Raw genomic sequence first — 19,067 nt, 5'->3', positions numbered from 1 at the left:
AAAATACACTGAGCAGGCTAATGCTAACAGACTCTGAAAAGTATGGTCAGGGTCAGGGTAAGGGTCAAGCTGATTGATGTGTATGACGACTTGTGACTGTTTGATATGATATACCAACTACTAACTGTCTGCATACATTTGGATTGAACGTTGCTTCTTTTTTATTTCTATTGTCCTGCAATACGAGATGGGCAGAAATCCAGAGAAAGCTTTGACAGGACAATATTGAGAGGTTTTGAATGAACAATGGGATCTGTCAGGACGAGTGGGCCTTTATTTCACACACAGATCACAGCGTGGCACATATATGAGGAACACTTCAGACACGCGGGAATCCAACCCACAACCTCACAGACAAATGCAATAAATAATGGACCCGACATTTTGGCTTTACAAAGTACAAAAAATAATGCTCTGAATTTTCAAATTTCTATTATAAGCTACAACTTTTGAAAACATTTTTCAGAATAGAAAAAAGTTGTCTGACATGTACATATTCTAATATGAGAAGAGAATATTTTTAATTCATAAATCATCAGAACAAATGACTTAACAACCACATACCATTTTAGAAGGACAAATGTAACTGTCAGAAGATATTCAGGCATAACTTCCAACTGCATTGACACTAAATAGAAATAGAATAGAATAAAAGAAAAGAAAAGTCAAACTAGGCTTTTTGTTTGTTTGTTTTGAAATAAAGATTGACATCATGGTGCACTGTGTTCTCCACATGACCAGGATCATGAACATGTAAGAGAAGTGCTGAACTAAAACACAAATCCCACGCATTATTTCAGAAAAGGTTTGTTGAGCTCTAGACTACAGGGTTTGCCTCTTTTGTACATAAGAAACCAGAAAACATTCTGGACAGACATCTCAGGCATCTCTATCTGCTGCTGCATCCTGCTGCCCCATCTCCGACGGCGCCCCCCTGTGGCCAAAGGAAGAACAAGTGAGTATCATAAACTGAAAACAACTCTTCTGATATTCTGGTAAACAGATGTTTTCCTCTTTGGAGCTAATACATTTACAGTAGATGCATAATTGTGGCTTGTTCATGATCAGAGCACCTCCTTCTGGCTCGAGCGGGAATGAGCTAACAAATAGATGGTGTCGTAATAAATGCCAGAGGACTGCTCAGAACGCTCAGCTATGGTTTAGAACAAAACCCAGGAAATGCTGAACTGCACAAACAACAAAAAGCTTGTGTATTAGACGGTTAAACTGCAGAATTGGGTGGCTTTTTAAGCCTTTCTGGGGGTGAAAAAATCTGCCTGCTGGTTGTTTTTGTTGCCATGCTCAAAATCTCAAAATCCAAGGCTCTCAGAGCTACTTTTTCTGTGACGGAGAATGAGGCGGTTTCTCATCACTGCAGGAGCACATGGGCTTTAAACACTAGTAAAACCAGAAAACATTTCTGCTGTGTCCATGGATTTGGGGCGTTTTTCCAGTTATTTTTAGGCGGGTTTGGCGGCCGAGACCTGGCAACCCTGTTGCTAATAGAACTGTGGCTCTAAATCCATAGATGGAAAATGTGCAGATTTGCCCACCATTTTGGGATCATCTGATTAAATCACATGTAATACGTAAATGTAAAAAAAAAAAAAAGTCCATAGACTGTAAGATTAAGAACACACTTCTTCCTCTAACCACCAGGATATGGCAACTTGCTCTGGACGTTCCTGGCTCCTATGGATTTTCCATTAAAACTTTGAAACTTTTTTGCCCTTTCTGAAGTCATTATGGAACACAGGCTTGTCATTGTCTTAAAGGAATAGGCCACCGTTTTTACATACTAAAATATGTTCTTACCTCACTTTAGACGTGTTAATATATCCCCGTCTGGTCTTTGTCCGTGCACTCTGCCAGGCAAACGGAGCACATACGCAGCCTCTCCCACATGTCACATAGCTCCAAAAAAGCTCACGATAGAAGCTACCAAGCTCTTCCACGTGTTCCCTATTTAAATAAAGTTACGTGAAGTGTTTTCATGCGAAGTATATTTACACAGAAATGTAACATGTCGATTTTATAAGCAAATAAAAAGGGGGACTATATTGTGAGGCGTAATGATACGAGGAGTAAAACGTCCGCGCAGTAACTCCTAAAGGTTATTGACGGAAGTGAGCGGGGGAAGTCTTTAGGAGTTACTGCGCGGACGTTGTGCTCCTGTATCATTACGCCTCACAATATAGTCCCCCTTTTTATTAGCTTATAAAATCGACATGTTACATTTCTGTGTAAATATACTTCGCATGAAAACACTTTATTTAAATAGGGAACACGTGGAAGAGCTTGGTAGCTTCTATCGTGAGCTTTTTTGGAGCTATGTGACATGTGGGAGAGGCTGCGTATGTGCTCCGTTTGCCTGGCAGAGCGCACGGACAAAGACCAGACGGGGATATATTAACACGTCTAAAGTGAGGTAAGAACATATCTCAGTATGTAAAAACGGTGGCCTATTCCTTTAACATGCGCAACATCGTCCTAATTTTATCCTTCGCTATTTTCATTTTTATTTTCACTCATTCTAAATAATGGAGCTGGCTCCAAAACGCATCCAATTGCAAATTTTCACAGTTTTTAATTCTTGAAAATTCCCAAAATGTCTGAGCTAAAAGTCTCCTGTGCAGCCCTCGTAAACTCAGCAACAGGATGAGTGCCTGAGATTGTAGATATTAGAGTGCGGCACTAAAGGGAATAGTGAGGACATTCAGACACGGCTTCGCACAAACCCTTTTCCTAACCTCAACCAGACACAGGGACGGGAAGCTGTTACTATGGCAACCAGATCTTTATAAATGGTTAACAATGGTCGTAACGCTTAATTCAAAAATGTGGCTTTATTAAACAATGAAGGGAAGTCCAGACATTTTTCACCTGGATGGCCAGGTGGGGGCGCTACGTTATTTAAGGGCTCCTGTATTCAGCTACACATAACAGTATGGTATCGTAAAGAGTTTAGGCTCAACTGGTATCGAAAAAATGAAACATAAGCAGATACAAAATAAAAACATTTTGATGCTGTTGGTTAAAGAAAGACTTGCTTGTTTCATCTCAAATCAATAGTTTTTGTTTCTCAATGTTTGGCCTTTTTTAAATTTTATTTTTGCCTAATTTTACAAAAAAAATCCAAAATGGGGCAAAAAATATTTTTAACCAATTTTTGCCCCAATTTTTCTAAAACTAATTTTCCTTAAATTTGCCACAATTTCTCCCACTTTTCCACAAATTATTCCAAATGTTTCACACATTGGATATGAAACCGAAACTGTAAGTTCATTGTTCTGTTTTCTGGTTCTAGACCAATATTTTAGTATAGGGATCAGAAAAAAGTAGCGTTCAGGTATTAGTATCGAAAGTATCGTTAAAGTACTGGTAAAAAAAAATGGTAATGGTACCCGGTCCTACTCTTGAGCAAGGAACATTAGGAAACATGGTTAAAAATGACAAAAAGCAACACCCGTCTGTGCCGGGCCGTACTGAGACCTACCCAGAGTAGGGGGGCGGGGGCGCGTCGTGCTGCCCGCTCCTGGTCAGAGCCTCGTTGTAGCTGGGTAAAGCTGGAGCGACGATCCCAGACAGAGGCACCATCTCTGCAGCCGGGCGCCCATCCCCGGCCATCCTCACCGGGTTTCTGCACACACAATTCAATCATTCAGTGCAAACAGGATTAGATGGACTGATATCTCTGTCAACTAATAACAATGGATCAAAAACTAAGACATGGAACTACAAGATCGATCATCACCCAGTTTGAAAACCAACTGTTAGGGAACCATTCTGGGGCTCTAAATGTGGGAGAAAGTCCAGACGAGCTCGATGATACAAATCCATCCTCTCTCCTGGTGCTCACCTGCTAAACACTTAACGTTAGAAACACTATCCTCATGTAACCTTAGTGGCTCTTCATGCCCCATTTACTTCCATTATAAATGCACTTATTCATCGCTCTGCCATCACAATATAAAATCATGAATTCTTGATTATTTGTGGTTTCTTCTGCTCAGAGGAGGTAACGCTTGTCATTTTTATCATTTAGTTAAGGTTATTTATTTGAACAGGGACAATGTACAATATACTTATATTAACTTCAAAAAGGAGAGAGTCATTGTACTCAGTTGTAGCACTTGTACTAATTAACACCTGCAGTCCCTGCGAGGCTGATGTCTACAGATGTCTACAGATGTCTACAGATTAATAATATGTTACACTTAAATGATTACACACTTACATTACATTCATTCCTAAGCGTTAATTTGCAAATACCTTTTCGCAAATACAGTAATTACACCAATTACAGTACATTATGTTAACAGGTTTGTTTTAAAAGAAGACATTATTTTGGCCTGGTATGAAAAAGTGTGAACATGTACACACTTTTACATCTTTAACAGTTTTACCATGAATATACATCACATTGTCATCAGCATACGTATCATTTTACCATTAATACACACAGATGGAAAGTCATTCAGAAAACAACAAGGGCCCCAATATAGAGCCTTGCGGCGCACCCATTGTGCATGCTCATAAGGGAGATGAAACAGTTTTTCCAGTAAAAATAGGACTGTGTAAATAAGGCTGTATGTGTCTACACACACTGGAGCGCGTCACGGCACTTCTAAGGCTTTTCTCAAATTGTGCGGTGCTTTAAACATGTGATTTATTCATTTATCATGACTCAAATAGCCCTGACAATGGTTTCTCTGTTTGGAAAAGCAAGAGGAGCTTCTCCAAACAGAGCGATCTCGGGCTGTGAGGCAAAGAACATGTTTCCCTCCGTGCTGCCTCATCTGAATTCAGCACATCTGAAACATGGCGCAGGGTGAGCGTCGCTGCGCGTCACCACAACCTTGGTGTGCGTTGGCCTTTAGACTCTCCTGGGGCCAGGGGTGTGAGGGATATACTGGTCTGGGGCAGGGTGTAGGGGTGTGAGGGATATACTGGCCTGGGGCAGGGTGTAGGTGTGTGAGGGATATACTGGCCTGGGGCAGGGTGTAGGTGTGTGAGGGATATACTGGCCTGGGGCAGGTGTTAGTGTGTTGGGGGATACCACTACCACTAAAAAATGTACAATAGGTGAATCCTCGATCAGCCTGGCCCCATGTTTGATCCGGTGTGGGGTGCTCTCTGGGTTAAGTGCTGCTGTGGTACTCACTGTGGGCGTCCTGTCTTGTGCCGGGCCTTGTAGCAGTAGACTCCCAGCACAGCAGCGATGACAGCGGACACCAGCAGAGCCATGAGCCCAGCCACCAGCCCAGAGACGTCCACCGGAGGAGCGTCCCATTCTAACAGGACAGAGACATTAAAGACACGTCCACCTGAGGAGCGTCCCATTCTAACAGGACAGAGACATTAAAGACACGAGGAGCGTCCCATTCTAACAGGACAGAGACATTAAAGACACGAGGAGCGTCCCATTCTAACAGGACAGAGACATTAAAGACACGAGGAGCGTCCCATTCTAACAGGACAGAGACATTAAAGACACGAGGAGCGTCCCATTCTAACAGGACAGAGACATTAAAGACACGAGGAGCGTCCCATTCTAACAGGACAGACATTAAAGACACGTCCACCTGAGGAGCGTCCCATTCTAACAGGACAGAGGCATTAAAGACACGTCCACCGGAGGAGCGTCCCATTCTAACAGGACAGAGACATTAAAGACACGTCCACCTGAGGAGCGTCCCATTCTAACAGGACAGAGACATTAAAGACACGTCCACCTGAGGAGCGTCCCATTCTAACAGGACAGAGACATTAAAGACACGTCCACCTGAGGAGCGTCCCATTCTAACAGGACAGAGACATTAAAGACACGCCCACCTGAGGAGCGTCCCATTCTAACAGGACAGAGACATTAAAGACACGTCCACCTGAGGAGCGTCCCATTCTAACAGGACAGAGACATTAAAGACACGTCCACGTGAGGAGCGTCCCATTCTAACAGGACAGACATTAAAGACACGCCCACCTGAGGAGCGTCCCATTCTAACAGGACAGAGACATTAAAGACACGTCCACCTGAGGAGCGTCCCATTCTAACAGGACAGACATTAAAGACACGTCCACCTGAGGAGCGTCCCATTCTAACAGGACAGAGACATTAAAGACACGAGGAGCGTCCCATTCTAACAGGACAGAGACATTAAAGACACGTCCACCTGAGGAGCGTCCCATTCTAACAGGACAGAGACATTAAAGACACATCCACCTGAGGAGCGTCCCATTCTAACAGGACAGAGGCATTAAAGACACGTCCACCGGAGGAGCGTCCCATTCTAACAGGACAGAGACATTAAAGACACGAGGAGCGTCCCATTCTAACAGGACAGAGACATTAAAGACACGTCCACCTGAGGAGCGTCCCATTCTAACAGGACAGAGACATTAAAGACACGTCCACCTGAGGAGCGTCCCATTCTAACAGGACAGAGACATTAAAGACATGTCCACCGGAGGAGCGTCCCATTCTAACAGGACAGAGACATTAAAGACACGTCCACCTGAGGAGCGTCCCATTCTAACAGGACAGAGACATTAAAGACACGTCCACCTGAGGAGCGTCCCATTCTAACAGGACAGAGACATTAAAGACACGTCCACCGGAGGAGCGTCCCATTCTAACAGGACAGAGACATTAAAGACACGTCCACCTGAGGAGCGTCCCATTCTAACAGGACAGAGACATTAAAGACACGTCCACCTGAGGAACGTCCCATTCTAACAGGACAGAGACATTAAAGACACGAGGAGCGTCCCATTCTAACAGGACAGAGACATTAAAGACACGCCCACCTGAGGAGCGTCCCATTCTAACAGGACAGAGACATTAAAGACACGTCCACCTGAGGAGCGTCCCATTCTAACAGGACAGAGATATTAAAGACACGCCCACCTGAGGAGCGTCCCATTCTAACAGGACAGAGACATTAAAGACACGCCCACCTGAGGAGCGTCCCATTCTAACAGGACAGAGACATTAAAGACACGTCCACCTGAGGAGCGTCCCATTCTAACAGGACAAAGACATTAAAGACACGTCCACCTGAGGAGCGTCCCATTCTAACAGGACAGAGACATTAAAGACACGTCCACCTGAGGAGCGTCCCATTCTAACAGGACAGAGACATTAAAGACACGTCCACCTGAGGAGCGTCCCATTCTAACAGGACAGAGACATTAAAGACACGTCCACCTGAGGAGCGTCCCATTCTAACAGGACAGAGACATTAAAGACACGTCCACCTGAGGAGCGTCCCCTTCTAACAGGACAGAGACATTAAAGACACGTCCACCTGAGGAGCGTCCCATTCTAACAGGACAGAGACATTAAAGACACGTCCACCTGAGGAGCGTCCCATTCTAACAGGACAGAGACATTAAAGACACGTCCACCTGAGGAGCGTCCCATTCTAACAGGACAGAGACATTAAAGACACGTCCACCTGAGGAGCGTCCCACTCTAACAGGACAGAGACATTAAAGACACGTCCACCTGAGGAGCGTCCCATTCTAACAGGACAGAGACATTAAAGACACGTCCACCTGAGGAGCGTCCCACTCTAACAGGACAGAGACATTAAAGACACGTCCACCTGAGGAGCGTCCCACTCTAACAGGACAGAGACATTAAAGACACGTCCACCTGAGGAGCGTCCCATTCTAACGGGACAGAGACATTAAAGACACGTCCACCTGAGGAGCGTCCCATTCTAACAGGACAGAGACATTAAAGACACGTCCACCTGAGGAGCGTCCCATTCTAACAGGACAGAGACATTAAAGACACGTCCACCTGAGGAGCGTCCCATTCTAACAGGACAGAGACATTAAAGACACGTCCACCTGAGGAGCGTCCCATTCTAACAGGACAGAGACATTAAAGACACGAGGAGCGTCCCATTCTAACAGGACAGAGACATTAAAGACACGTCCACCTGAGGAGCGTCCCATTCTAACAGGACAGAGACATTAAAGACACGTCCACCTGAGGAGCGTCCCATTCTAACAGGACAGAGACATTAAAGACACGTCCACCTGAGGAGCGTCCCATTCTAACAGGACAGAGACATTAAAGACACGAGGAGCGTCCCATTCTAACAGGACAGAGACATTAAAGACACGTCCACCTGAGGAGCGTCCCATTCTAACAGGACAGAGACATTAAAGACACGAGGAGCGTCCCATTCTAACAGGACAGAGACATTAAAGACACGAGGAGCGTCCCATTCTAACAGGACAGAGACATTAAAGACACGTCCACCTGAGGAGCGTCCCCTTCTAACAGGACAGAGACATTAAAGACACGTCCACCTGAGGAGCGTCCCATTCTAATAGGACAGAGACATTAAAGACACGTCCACCTGAGGAGCGTCCCATTCTAACAGGACAGAGACATTAAAGACACGAGGAGCGTCCCATTCTAACAGGACAGAGATATTAAAGACACGTCCACCGGAGGAGCGTCCCATTCTAACAGGACAGAGACATTAAAGACACGTCCACCTGAGGAGCGTCCCATTCTAATAGGACAGAGACATTAAAGACACGTCCACCTGAGGAGCGTCCCATTCTAACAGGACAGAGACATTAAAGACACGTCCACCTGAGGAGCGTCCCATTCTAACAGGACAGAGACATTAAAGACACGTCCACCTGAGGAGCGTCCCATTCTAACAGGACAGAGACATTAAAGACACGTCCACCGGAGGAGCGTCCCATTCTAACAGGACAGAGACATTAAAGACACGAGGAGCGTCCCATTCTAACAGGACAGAGATATTAAAGACACGCCCACCTGAGGAGCGTCCCATTCTAACAGGACAGAGACATTAAAGACACGTCCACCGGAGGAGCGTCCCATTCTAACAGGACAGAGATATTAAAGACACGCCCACCTGAGGAGCGTCCCATTCTAACAGGACAGAGACATTAAAGACACGTCCACCTGAGGAGCGTCCCATTCTAACAGGACAGAGACATTAAAGACACGTCCACCGGAGGAGCGTCCCATTCTAACAGGACAGAGACATTAAAGACACGTCCACCTGAGGAGCGTCCCATTCTAACAGGACAGAGACATTAAAGACACGTCCACCGGAGGAGCGTCCCATTCTAACAGGACAGAGATATTAAAGACACGAGGAGCGTCCCATTCTAACAGGACAGAGATATTAAAGACACGCCCACCTGAGGAGCGTCCCATTCTAACAGGACAGAGACATTAAAGACACGTCCACCTGAGGAGCGTCCCATTCTAACAGGACAGAGACATTAAAGACACGTCCACCGGAGGAGCGTCCCATTCTAACAGGACAGAGACATTAAAGACACGTCCACCTGAGGAGCGTCCCATTCTAACAGGACAGAGACATTAAAGACACGTCCACCGGAGGAGCGTCCCATTCTAACAGGACAGAGACATTAAAGACACGAGGAGCGTCCCATTCTAACAGGACAGAGATATTAAAGACACGCCCACCTGAGGAGCGTCCCATTCTAACAGGACAGAGACATTAAAGACACGTCCACCGGAGGAGCGTCCCATTCTAACAGGACAGAGACATTAAAGACACGTCCACCGGAGGAGCGTCCCATTCTAACAGGACAGAGACATTAAAGACACGTCCACCTGAGGAGCGTCCCATTCTAACAGGACAGAGATATTAAAGACACGCCCACCTGAGGAGCGTCCCATTCTAACAGGACAGAGACATTAAAGACACGTCCACCTGAGGAGCGTCCCATTCTAACAGGACAGAGACATTAAAGACACGTCCACCGGAGGAGCGTCCCATTCTAACAGGACAGAGACATTAAAGACACGTCCACCTGAGGAGCGTCCCATTCTAACAGGACAGAGATATTAAAGACACGAGGAGCGTCCCATTCTAACAGGACAGAGACATTAAAGACACGAGGAGCGTCCCATTCTAACAGGACAGAGACATTAAAGACACGAGGAGCGTCCCATTCTAACAGGACAGAGACATTAAAGACACGTCCACCTGAGGAGCGTCCCCTTCTAACAGGACAGAGATATTAAAGACACGCCCACCTGAGGAGCGTCCCATTCTAACAGGACAGAGACATTAAAGACACGTCCACCGGAGGAGCGTCCCATTCTAACAGGACAGAGATATTAAAGACACGCCCACCTGAGGAGCGTCCCATTCTAACAGGACAGAGACATTAAAGACACGTCCACCTGAGGAGCGTCCCACTCTAACAGGACAGAGACATTAAAGACACGTCCACCGGAGGAGCGTCCCATTCTAACAGGACAGAGACATTAAAGACACGTCCACCTGAGGAGCGTCCCATTCTAACAGGACAGAGACATTAAAGACACGTCCACCTGAGGAGCGTCCCATTCTAACAGGACAGAGACATTAAAGACACGTCCACCTGAGGAGCGTCCCATTCTAACAGGACAGAGACATTAAAGACACGTCCACCTGAGGAGCGTCCCATTCTAACAGGACAGAGATATTAAAGACACGTCCACCTGAGGAGCGTCCCCTTCTAACAGGACAGAGACATTAAAGACACGTCCACCGGAGGAGCGTCCCATTCTAACAGGACAGAGACATTAAAGACACGTCCACCTGAGGAGCGTCCCCTTCTAACAGGACAGAGATATTAAAGACACGCCCACCTGAGGAGCGTCCCATTCTAACAGGACAGAGACATTAAAGACACGTCCACCGGAGGAGCGTCCCATTCTAACAGGACAGAGATATTAAAGACACGCCCACCTGAGGAGCGTCCCATTCTAACAGGACAGAGACATTAAAGACACGCCCACCTGAGGAGCGTCCCATTCTAACAGGACAGAGACATTAAAGACACGTCCACCGGAGGAGCGTCCCATTCTAACAGGACAGAGACATTAAAGACACGTCCACCGGAGGAGCGTCCCATTCTAACAGGACAGACATTAAAGACACGTCCACCTGAGGATCGTCCCATTCTAACGGGACAGAGACATTAAAGACACGTCCACCTGAGGAGCGTCCCATTCTAACAGGACAGAGACATTAAAGACACGTCCACCTGAGGAGCGTCCCATTCTAACAGGACAGACATTAAAGACACGTCCACCGGAGGAGCGTCCCATTCTAACAGGACAGACATTAAAGACACGTCCACCGGAGGAGCGTCCCATTCTAACAGGACAGAGACATTAAAGCTTCTCCTTAGCTCTTTCGGTCAGAAAAGACACTATGACCCAAACTGGAGCTCAGTCTAAGTCAGACCCGGCTCCTCCCAGGAGGAGGGAGCCAAAAACTGCCAAAAAATCCTCTTCTAGTGGTTGACAGTTTCACTCCAGTCCTTGTCCCGCTGAGTCACTGGGTGAACCTGCCTTAACAAAAGAGGGTCGTTCACCTGATCTCAATGGGCCGGTATAGAGCAGGGACAAGGCTCTCCATAGAGGGGGGGCCTGGGGCATGCCACTGGCCTCTCCCTGATTCTTGGGCACATAGTGTTGCCGAATCCCTCTGCTGTGCTACGGTGCCGTTTGAGGACTGAAACGTGTTACACTCGGCAGCATATCAATTTGTAGTGCAATTTGAAATGACCAGATGGATTTCGGTAAATTATCTGGACAGGCTCTTACCTGTAACGTATTCCTTCCAGAAGATGTCCTAAAACAAGAGAAAAAATGATTGATAGATTGAAGTATTTTGGGCCCATAAGTTTCATCAGACAGGGCAGCTCAGGATGAAACAGTTAGACTTGTACAATCCACAGTTAACGCCCTCGCTTCAATCTCCAAAAGGAAAATCCACATGTGTTTTCATTGGCTGCATCTAAAAAGAGGCAATAAGTTCAGGAAGCTCCTTCTCCTTATCGTTGACCTGAACGTGCGTCATCATCAGCTGTGATGAGGAGCATCCAGATGTGTCAGTGCAGTTAGGAGGAGGAGCTGCATGTTTGCTGTAATACTGCTTTAGCAGAGGCATATTGTAGTCCATTGTGTGGCTTTGTTGTTGTTGGCAATGTACTTTCCTAGTTGTTTCAGCCACTGGGTTAGGAAGGTTCAAATAGATACAAATGGCAACGAGGAAGAAAACCTCTCATGGGAATCACCATTTTTCAAAAACTTTGAAAAATTGAGATCCCCATGAGAGGTTCTCTTCCCCCTGGGCCAGGCCGTGACAAGTATGTATCTATTGTCCTGATGAATTCCAGTTGTCTTAGATGCAGGGAAACCTCATGGCCAGCCTCATGACGTAGAAAAGGTGAGGAGGAAGTGTCACTTTTGAGATGCAGCCATGGTTTGTTTTCCAACCCCTAACAAAACAGACAATATGATCTGCCCAGTGTGTCAAATACGGGGGGGTCCGACCCCTCTGGTTAACCCATCAGACCCCTGGGGCCCGATCTTGAGGGCGTAGGTGCAGACACAAGCGCACTCTGCGGTGTATGTGAGCTGGACCAGTGGCATTGGAAGGGCCCGTCGTGGGCAGGGATTGGGCGCATTGTGCAGACTCAGCATAGATGATACTACACTACCACAATTTAAGTCATTTTCTGACGGTCCCTAAATCTGAGCGCTAGCCGCTTCCCCGTGCGTGTCTGTCGGCTTCACAGACGCTGCAGTATCCAGCTAACTTCACCGTGGTGCCAGACCAATGCCCGCTGGCTGCTCTGCTTTATGCCCACCACACTAGAGGCCGCCATTGCTGTAGTACCTCCATATCGCCACTAGTGCCCCATTGAAAAGCATTGGAGTTTAGACACGTTAAAAACAACTTTAACGCCTGGTTTCTATTTTTTCAACACTAGACTAGGCTGGATCTTCCTCCTGTGATAACGCTGGGTTAGTCTCAATTTATGAAACCAGGCTGGTTTTCATAAGAAGAATTTTAGAAATCTCGTACTTAATGAGGGTCCGACTGTTAGCATTGGAGCAGCGCGAGCTACACGTCACGCAAGGGCGGAGTCTACAGTGAAGATCCCGCCCTTATGCCCTTTTAGGAACATGCTTCGTCAGAGCTGGTGAGGAGGAGTCTGTAAATCCGCCATGAATTGCCCCTCGAGCGTGGTCATTATGGTAAACGGGGAGGAGTGAGCAGAAGCTGTCCATTTATATACAGTCTATGTGCCAGACCGGACATTATCATCAATTGGCTCCTGCAGAGGTTCATTTTTCTGCACGAAACCAGTGAACTTTTCCATGAGTTCTGAACAATGCCACTGATGATGCCCTGTCAGCTCTGTCAAGTGTCCCATTTTGGCCGGGAAACTACCGTATTTTGCCCCTCTCATCAGTCACTGTAGCCATGGCAGAGCGGTCATTTCAGTCACTGTAGCCGAAAGCCGAGTGGATTGGACCAAGTCTGCAGTGAAAATAACTATTAAAAGGTCCTATATCATGCAAAATCGACTTTTTGGAGCTTTTAGCCATGTTGTTATGCTATTTCCTTATCAAAAACACTCCCAGAGTGTGTTTGGCTTCATTCATGCAGCTCTCAGTAATCCTCCTGAATCCTGCTCTCTGAGCAGCTGCTCCGCCCTCTCCTGGTGAACGACTGAGTGTTCAGTTGTGTCGTCACAGCGGAACGGAAGTGCTCGACGTCTGTAATGTAATGTCTTATGGCCTGATCTTAATTCGTAAAACAGCTTTGTCAGAAACAAAGAGAAAAAAAAAAAAGAAAGGATGTGCCCGAGGTGCTTCCAGATCAGCCGGTGCCAAAACAAACTGAGCGTCTGAACAGATCAGTCATGTTTGCGCTGCAGCTGAAGATGGAGCTCGTTATAACTGGACACACCTGTTCTTTATTCTTACCTAACGATAATGTCACGGAGAAAAAGAAGCGCGTTTGGCTACGAGGACTTTATTCAACCTTCTTAAGAAGAGGCCACTCGCCAGAAGTTGTGTGTGTTAGCTTGTGTGTTAGCGTGTGTGTTAGCGTGTGTGTTAGCTTGTGTGTTAGCGTGTGTGTTAGCTTGTGTGTTAGCTTGTGTGTTAGCTTGTGTGTTAACTTGTGTGTTAGCGCGTGTTAGCTTGTGTGTTAGCGTGTGTGTGTTAGCCATTTATGAAGCTGTGTTGCAGATGTCAACTCCGTATAACTGCATCGTGAAGTAACTTCACTTATTGCTGTTTATTTATATTACGGTAAAGTTGTATGTGCGGAGAGAGGGGGCGGAGTTAACTGAATCGAAGCGTTGTGTCTTCCAGGTTTGAAAAATACCTCCAGAAAACACTTATATTTATCACTAAAATGAGTGCTCCACAGTGGTAGAGGTACAATATATCATATACATGCCTATACTTAACTTTGGAATGGATAAAATAGCAGGATATAGATCCTTTAAAATAACAATTTGGAGATGGGGACCCCCTCGAATATTGACGGGCATTTTGCACACGGGATCTGCCCCAATCTAAGTTTGAACAGGAGGATAAATGTCGACCTTTCATACTGATGCCAATAGCAGACGCTTGGGTAACATGGGGCTGAGGACAAAGACATTAATGCTCAGTCCGTTTGAGAATTCTCGATGATATCATCTCTGACCTCTTAAATATGTGTTAGTACTGCATTTTCCTGCTTTATTGGCTGGTACAGTTGAATGCCTCGTAATCCTGGACTGAGCAGGGCCATGTGAGTGCACGCACCGTCTGGACGGTGTCCTCAAAGACCTCGCGCGCCTCCTCGTAGCTGCAGACCTCCTCGTTGCACTCCCTCTCCAGGTTGTCCCGCACCACCAGCTCAAAGTCCCACCTGTTGTAGAGCAGTGCGCGGGACAGGAAGGAGCTGGCCTCCTGCTGCCCCAGCCTCACCGCACCTGAGGAGGGACCAAGATTTTCAACCTCCAAGCAAGATCATCCAGGAGCATTTCTCTCGCTATGGTCAAATGGAATATATCCTAAACATTGTTGTTCTGTTTCTGGTTGTACAAATATTTTAGTATAGGCATCAGAAAAAGATTGTCATTGCACATTAAAAAAGCAGCAAAATAGCAGCAGTTATGAAAATATCAGTGCTGTTCACTGTTTAATTATTTTATGCTTCTTTATGTTTGCGGGCTGGATAGAAGGACTTAACGGGCCGCTTTTGGCCCCTGGCTTTAGTTTGCCCACATTGGTCCAACACCTTCAGGAAGCTGTTTAACACATGTTGTTTTGTTATGTTTTTTTTTCATAAAACCAGTGGTGATGTGTGAGAGAAGGGTTTCCTGACAAAAGTCTCATAAGCCACATCCACACAGCAGGAGAAAGTCCCTTTAGCAGGACTTTAGTCGGCCAGCCTCAGAGCTTCAGAGCTGCTTCATTCTTAATGCGACTTCTCATAAATATGAGTGAATCACCAAATCGGTCAAATCCATGTGAGTTTAAACAGTGCTTTTAGTAAAAAATAGACTTTCTGAACTACAGAATATGTAGTTCAGACCTCCATAAAACAAGCTCTGGAATTCTTGTTGAAGTTTAGTTGAGCTGTACAAATTTCAGACTTCTATCAAAGGTCAAAGATCACATACTGTACATGATCGCTGCAGTGGAACCTGTAACAGTTTGTCCTGGCGCTGCAGCTGCACTAACAGGAGGAAACACTGAATAGAACATTACAGACATCAGCGAAATGTCATATCCAGAAGAAAAGCCCCGTCCATTTACTCGAGTCCGAACACTGATCCTTCCAAATGTTCCTCATTCTCAATTAGATGTTAAAAAAAGTATTAGTGGGAACTTATGTGACGTAACATCTGTACCGTAAGAAGCCACAGTTCATTGTGAAATCACGGAGGTCGATTCCTTTGTTTCCCACACAGACTAAAACAAAAGTTTCAGTCACCATTTTCCAATTGGACTTCCATTTTAGCCTTGTTTTGGTTCTGATTTAGACATTCTTTAATGTTTAAACAAGAAAAAATAGGGACAAAACCCAAAATAAAAAAATGGGGGGGGGGGACAACCAAGTCACTTCCTTTAATCCTGCAGGACCAACAGCATCTAAACGTGGATCTAAAGATTGACTTCTTTTCTGTAGCTGCCTTTGACACCAGCAGTCCTGAACCCAGGCCACACCGCCTTGGCTCTGCCGGGTCCCGTCAGAACTCGGACGCTGAGCAGGAGGGCCTCAGTACCTGGTTGGGAGACCGGATGGTAACACCAGGAGGGAATGCAGTGAGTGAGTGGTTGGTGGTGGTCAGAGAGGCCGATGGCTGGTTGCCTCGCTTTCATCAGTCTACCCCAAGGCAGCTGTGGCTACAACAGTAGCTTACCAGTATGGAGTGAATAATGACGACAGTGTAGGCTTTGAGAAATTTGGTAATTTAAAGCGGAATACAAGTGTAAGGCAGTGTTATTCGTCCCTAAAAGAGCGCGTAGTGCTCAAGAAACAGAGTGCAGAGCGCTCCCCATGCACAAGACAGTAACAGGGGGGGCCCCGGCACCCCGACCTGTCCGGTGACATGGACATTTGTAACTGCTCGCATGAAAAAAGGTGAAAAATCCTGGTGTGGCGCAACATTGACAAGAAAGTGGTCGAATACGAGCGCAAGGCATCGACCATGGCCCCTCCCCAGTCCCTAAAACACTATAGAGTGACTCAGGGCATCGAGGCCTGTCTGGTAATATAGGTTTATATTTTTGCTTGAACAAAAATATGAAAAAAAACGGCATTAGGAAACGTTGAAAACGTGATGAGCACAACACGCTTGTAATTGAAAATGAACCTCACGGGTGGATTACTGGACGTGAGACCTTTCCGATGATACGTATATGGGGCACAAACGTGCTCATGACTGTCCGAACAATAAAGTACATTACGTGGTTGCTAGGCAACCAACACGAAGTCGGCCATTTTGGGAAACATCGAGTGATCTGATCTATTTCTTGCCTTTGCTCTTTTATAAACTCGACCGAAGGTGGCAGGACAGCATAGCCACGTAGGGCGCGGCAGCGCCCCCCGGTTATCGCGGTGGCGTGCGACGGCGTGTGCCAACTGGCCAACGCAGCTCGCGAGGGCCTCTAAATGCCGCTTACGGCTTTAATTATTATTGATATTATAAACCTTTTTTCCGATACCAGACTGTTATCGTTTAACCACAGCCCTAGGTATGAGCATGTACGATGGTAAAGAATGTGACCAAAGACACCCATGTGCTCTCTACAGTTCATCAGTCTGCGGTGACGTTAGCTAGCGCTAGTTGCGGCTTTAGTTAGCCGGTCGTTCCCTCTCAGGTTAGTCAGGCTAATGTCGGATGTCTGAATATCCATCTAACCTCACCACAGTATGGTAAACACAGCACACGGGCGCTGCTCTACACTGTGTTTCTCAGTCGCCGTTTTCCAAAATGATACGTGTTGCAGGTGTCACCATTGTAAGTTTGTCCGAACGTTCGGGCGTCTCGCGCTTTTGAATATTAATGAGCGAATTTGACATCATCCGCCATCAGCGCTGTAGGGTTTAAGTCCGGACCTTGACCTGGCTCCTCCAGATAGTGATTTTCGAGCCGTTCAGAAGTGGGTTTGCAAGTTTGAGACCCTTGTTTTGGCCCAAAAGCGCTGGAGCTTGAGGCTTTGAACTGATCTCCTGCAGGAGGTCCTGGTGGACAGCAGGATTCATGAATCCATCAATGACCTCCATGTTTGACTTGTGCCACAGGTTAATCCCAACTAATCGCAGACATTTGTTTTTCACACAGGCACAGAAAGGTCTGCATTTTCCTTTCCCATAATAAATGTGATCATTATTTGGAAGCTGCTTTTTGGAACGTCCTGGTGTGAATTCAAACGTGACTTGATAAGAATGACTGAGGTTTGACAAACATCTGGAAGGGGCAATGCCGTCCCACCACCTGCAGAGCCGGTCTCTCTTTAACCACTTCCTGACTGAGCCAATAGGTGGGCCATACCTGAATCCGGAGCGTGTCTGTAGATCACCAAGCATCGCGCGCACTGCAGCAGGCCCAGCGCTGTCCACACCAGCGCGGCTGTGGAGGCGCTCACTGCGGGGAGAAGAGCACACACACCGCCGTCACTCTCCGCTCCATCACACCGCCAGGCCAGCTCCACACTTACTGTCTTTCCCTCGGCGCAGGGGACTCCTCTCCTCTTAGGGGACTCCTCTCCGTTTGGGGCACTCCTCTCCTCTTGGGGGACTCCTCTCCTCTTGGGGCACTCTGAAGACGCACAAGTCTCACGTCGAACACGGTGAGCTAGAGCGAACACTCGGGCATACTGGGACCGACTTTCGGTGCTGCTTCCGGAGAAACCGGCTGCGCCACATACCTGCGTGGGGAGATACACACCTGTCCTGGCCGCCCGTGCGCGCGCAATGTCCCCCGTGCACGCGCGGCCGCCTCAGGCCACGCGCTCTGAAGGTAAACAAGTTAAGCCAGCCAACCGTGGGCCAGCTGAGAGCAGGCTGAGTCACTGGCGGCGGAAGAGACGCGCTCCAAGAAGCCGAAACTGTGGTCCGAGAATATTAAAGACCGGTCCGGACCATTACGGACCATGACCTCTAGAGGCGCTGTGCACTGGTCCGAGTGGTCCCTGGTGGCCCCTGAATGGTCCTGTGTATTATGTGTGGCGGGAGTGGAGTCCTGACTGGTCTATATCAATATTTATCATTAATTTTGAGGAAAAGCAACCATTTGTTTTGGGGAGATTTTTTATTTGAAAATCATATTATTTTTCCGGATGGTTTTCGACGTCATCTGTTTCAAACATTGCTCTATTTTCATTCCAACCAAATGAAAAACGCAAATTTGCGACTTTAATGATCTTTTTGTTTCAATTGTACTCATTACGATTCTAGACAATATACACTGACATTCAGTGTATTTCAGATACCGCGTGGCCTAATGGGTCACGTGCATGAGTGTTATTTTTGGTTTCAAAACACAGAAGCATTTTACGGTTTATGATAATGATTCTTTGCATCATTGATGACAGTGCAGTTTTAAAAATGTCCAAATAAACTGAATTGCAAAAATGCATTTATTTACTGGATCAGCATTAATGTGATCCACCTCCAAAAAATCTTCCCAAAACAAATGGTTGTTTTTCCTCAAAATGAATGATAAATATTGATATA

The 19,067-nt window shown here is 46.5% G+C and overlaps 1 protein-coding gene across 1 annotated transcript; it reads right to left on the bottom strand.

Annotated features, from left to right (window-relative positions):
• Window positions 1–879: 879 nt before the first annotated feature.
• On the bottom strand, window positions 880–18,486 carry prrg2 (proline rich Gla (G-carboxyglutamic acid) 2; the record flags this gene model as incomplete). The annotated part of the gene is made up of 7 exons (XM_079564750.1): window positions 880–934; window positions 3,497–3,640; window positions 5,165–5,294; window positions 11,633–11,660; window positions 14,642–14,811; window positions 17,884–18,150; window positions 18,375–18,486. The coding sequence occupies 7 exons, from the start codon at window positions 18,484–18,486 to the stop codon at window positions 880–882; spliced, it is 906 nt and encodes a 301-aa protein (XP_079420876.1).
• Window positions 18,487–19,067: the final 581 nt, after the last annotated feature.

This window comes from Gobius niger (assembly GCF_951799975.1).
Source record: "Gobius niger genome assembly, chromosome: 10".
In the NCBI taxonomy this organism is placed as follows: Eukaryota; Metazoa; Chordata; class Actinopteri; order Gobiiformes; family Gobiidae; genus Gobius; species Gobius niger.
Note: the sequence above shows the minus strand (reverse complement) of the source record. Positions and strands in the feature narration are given on the sequence as shown.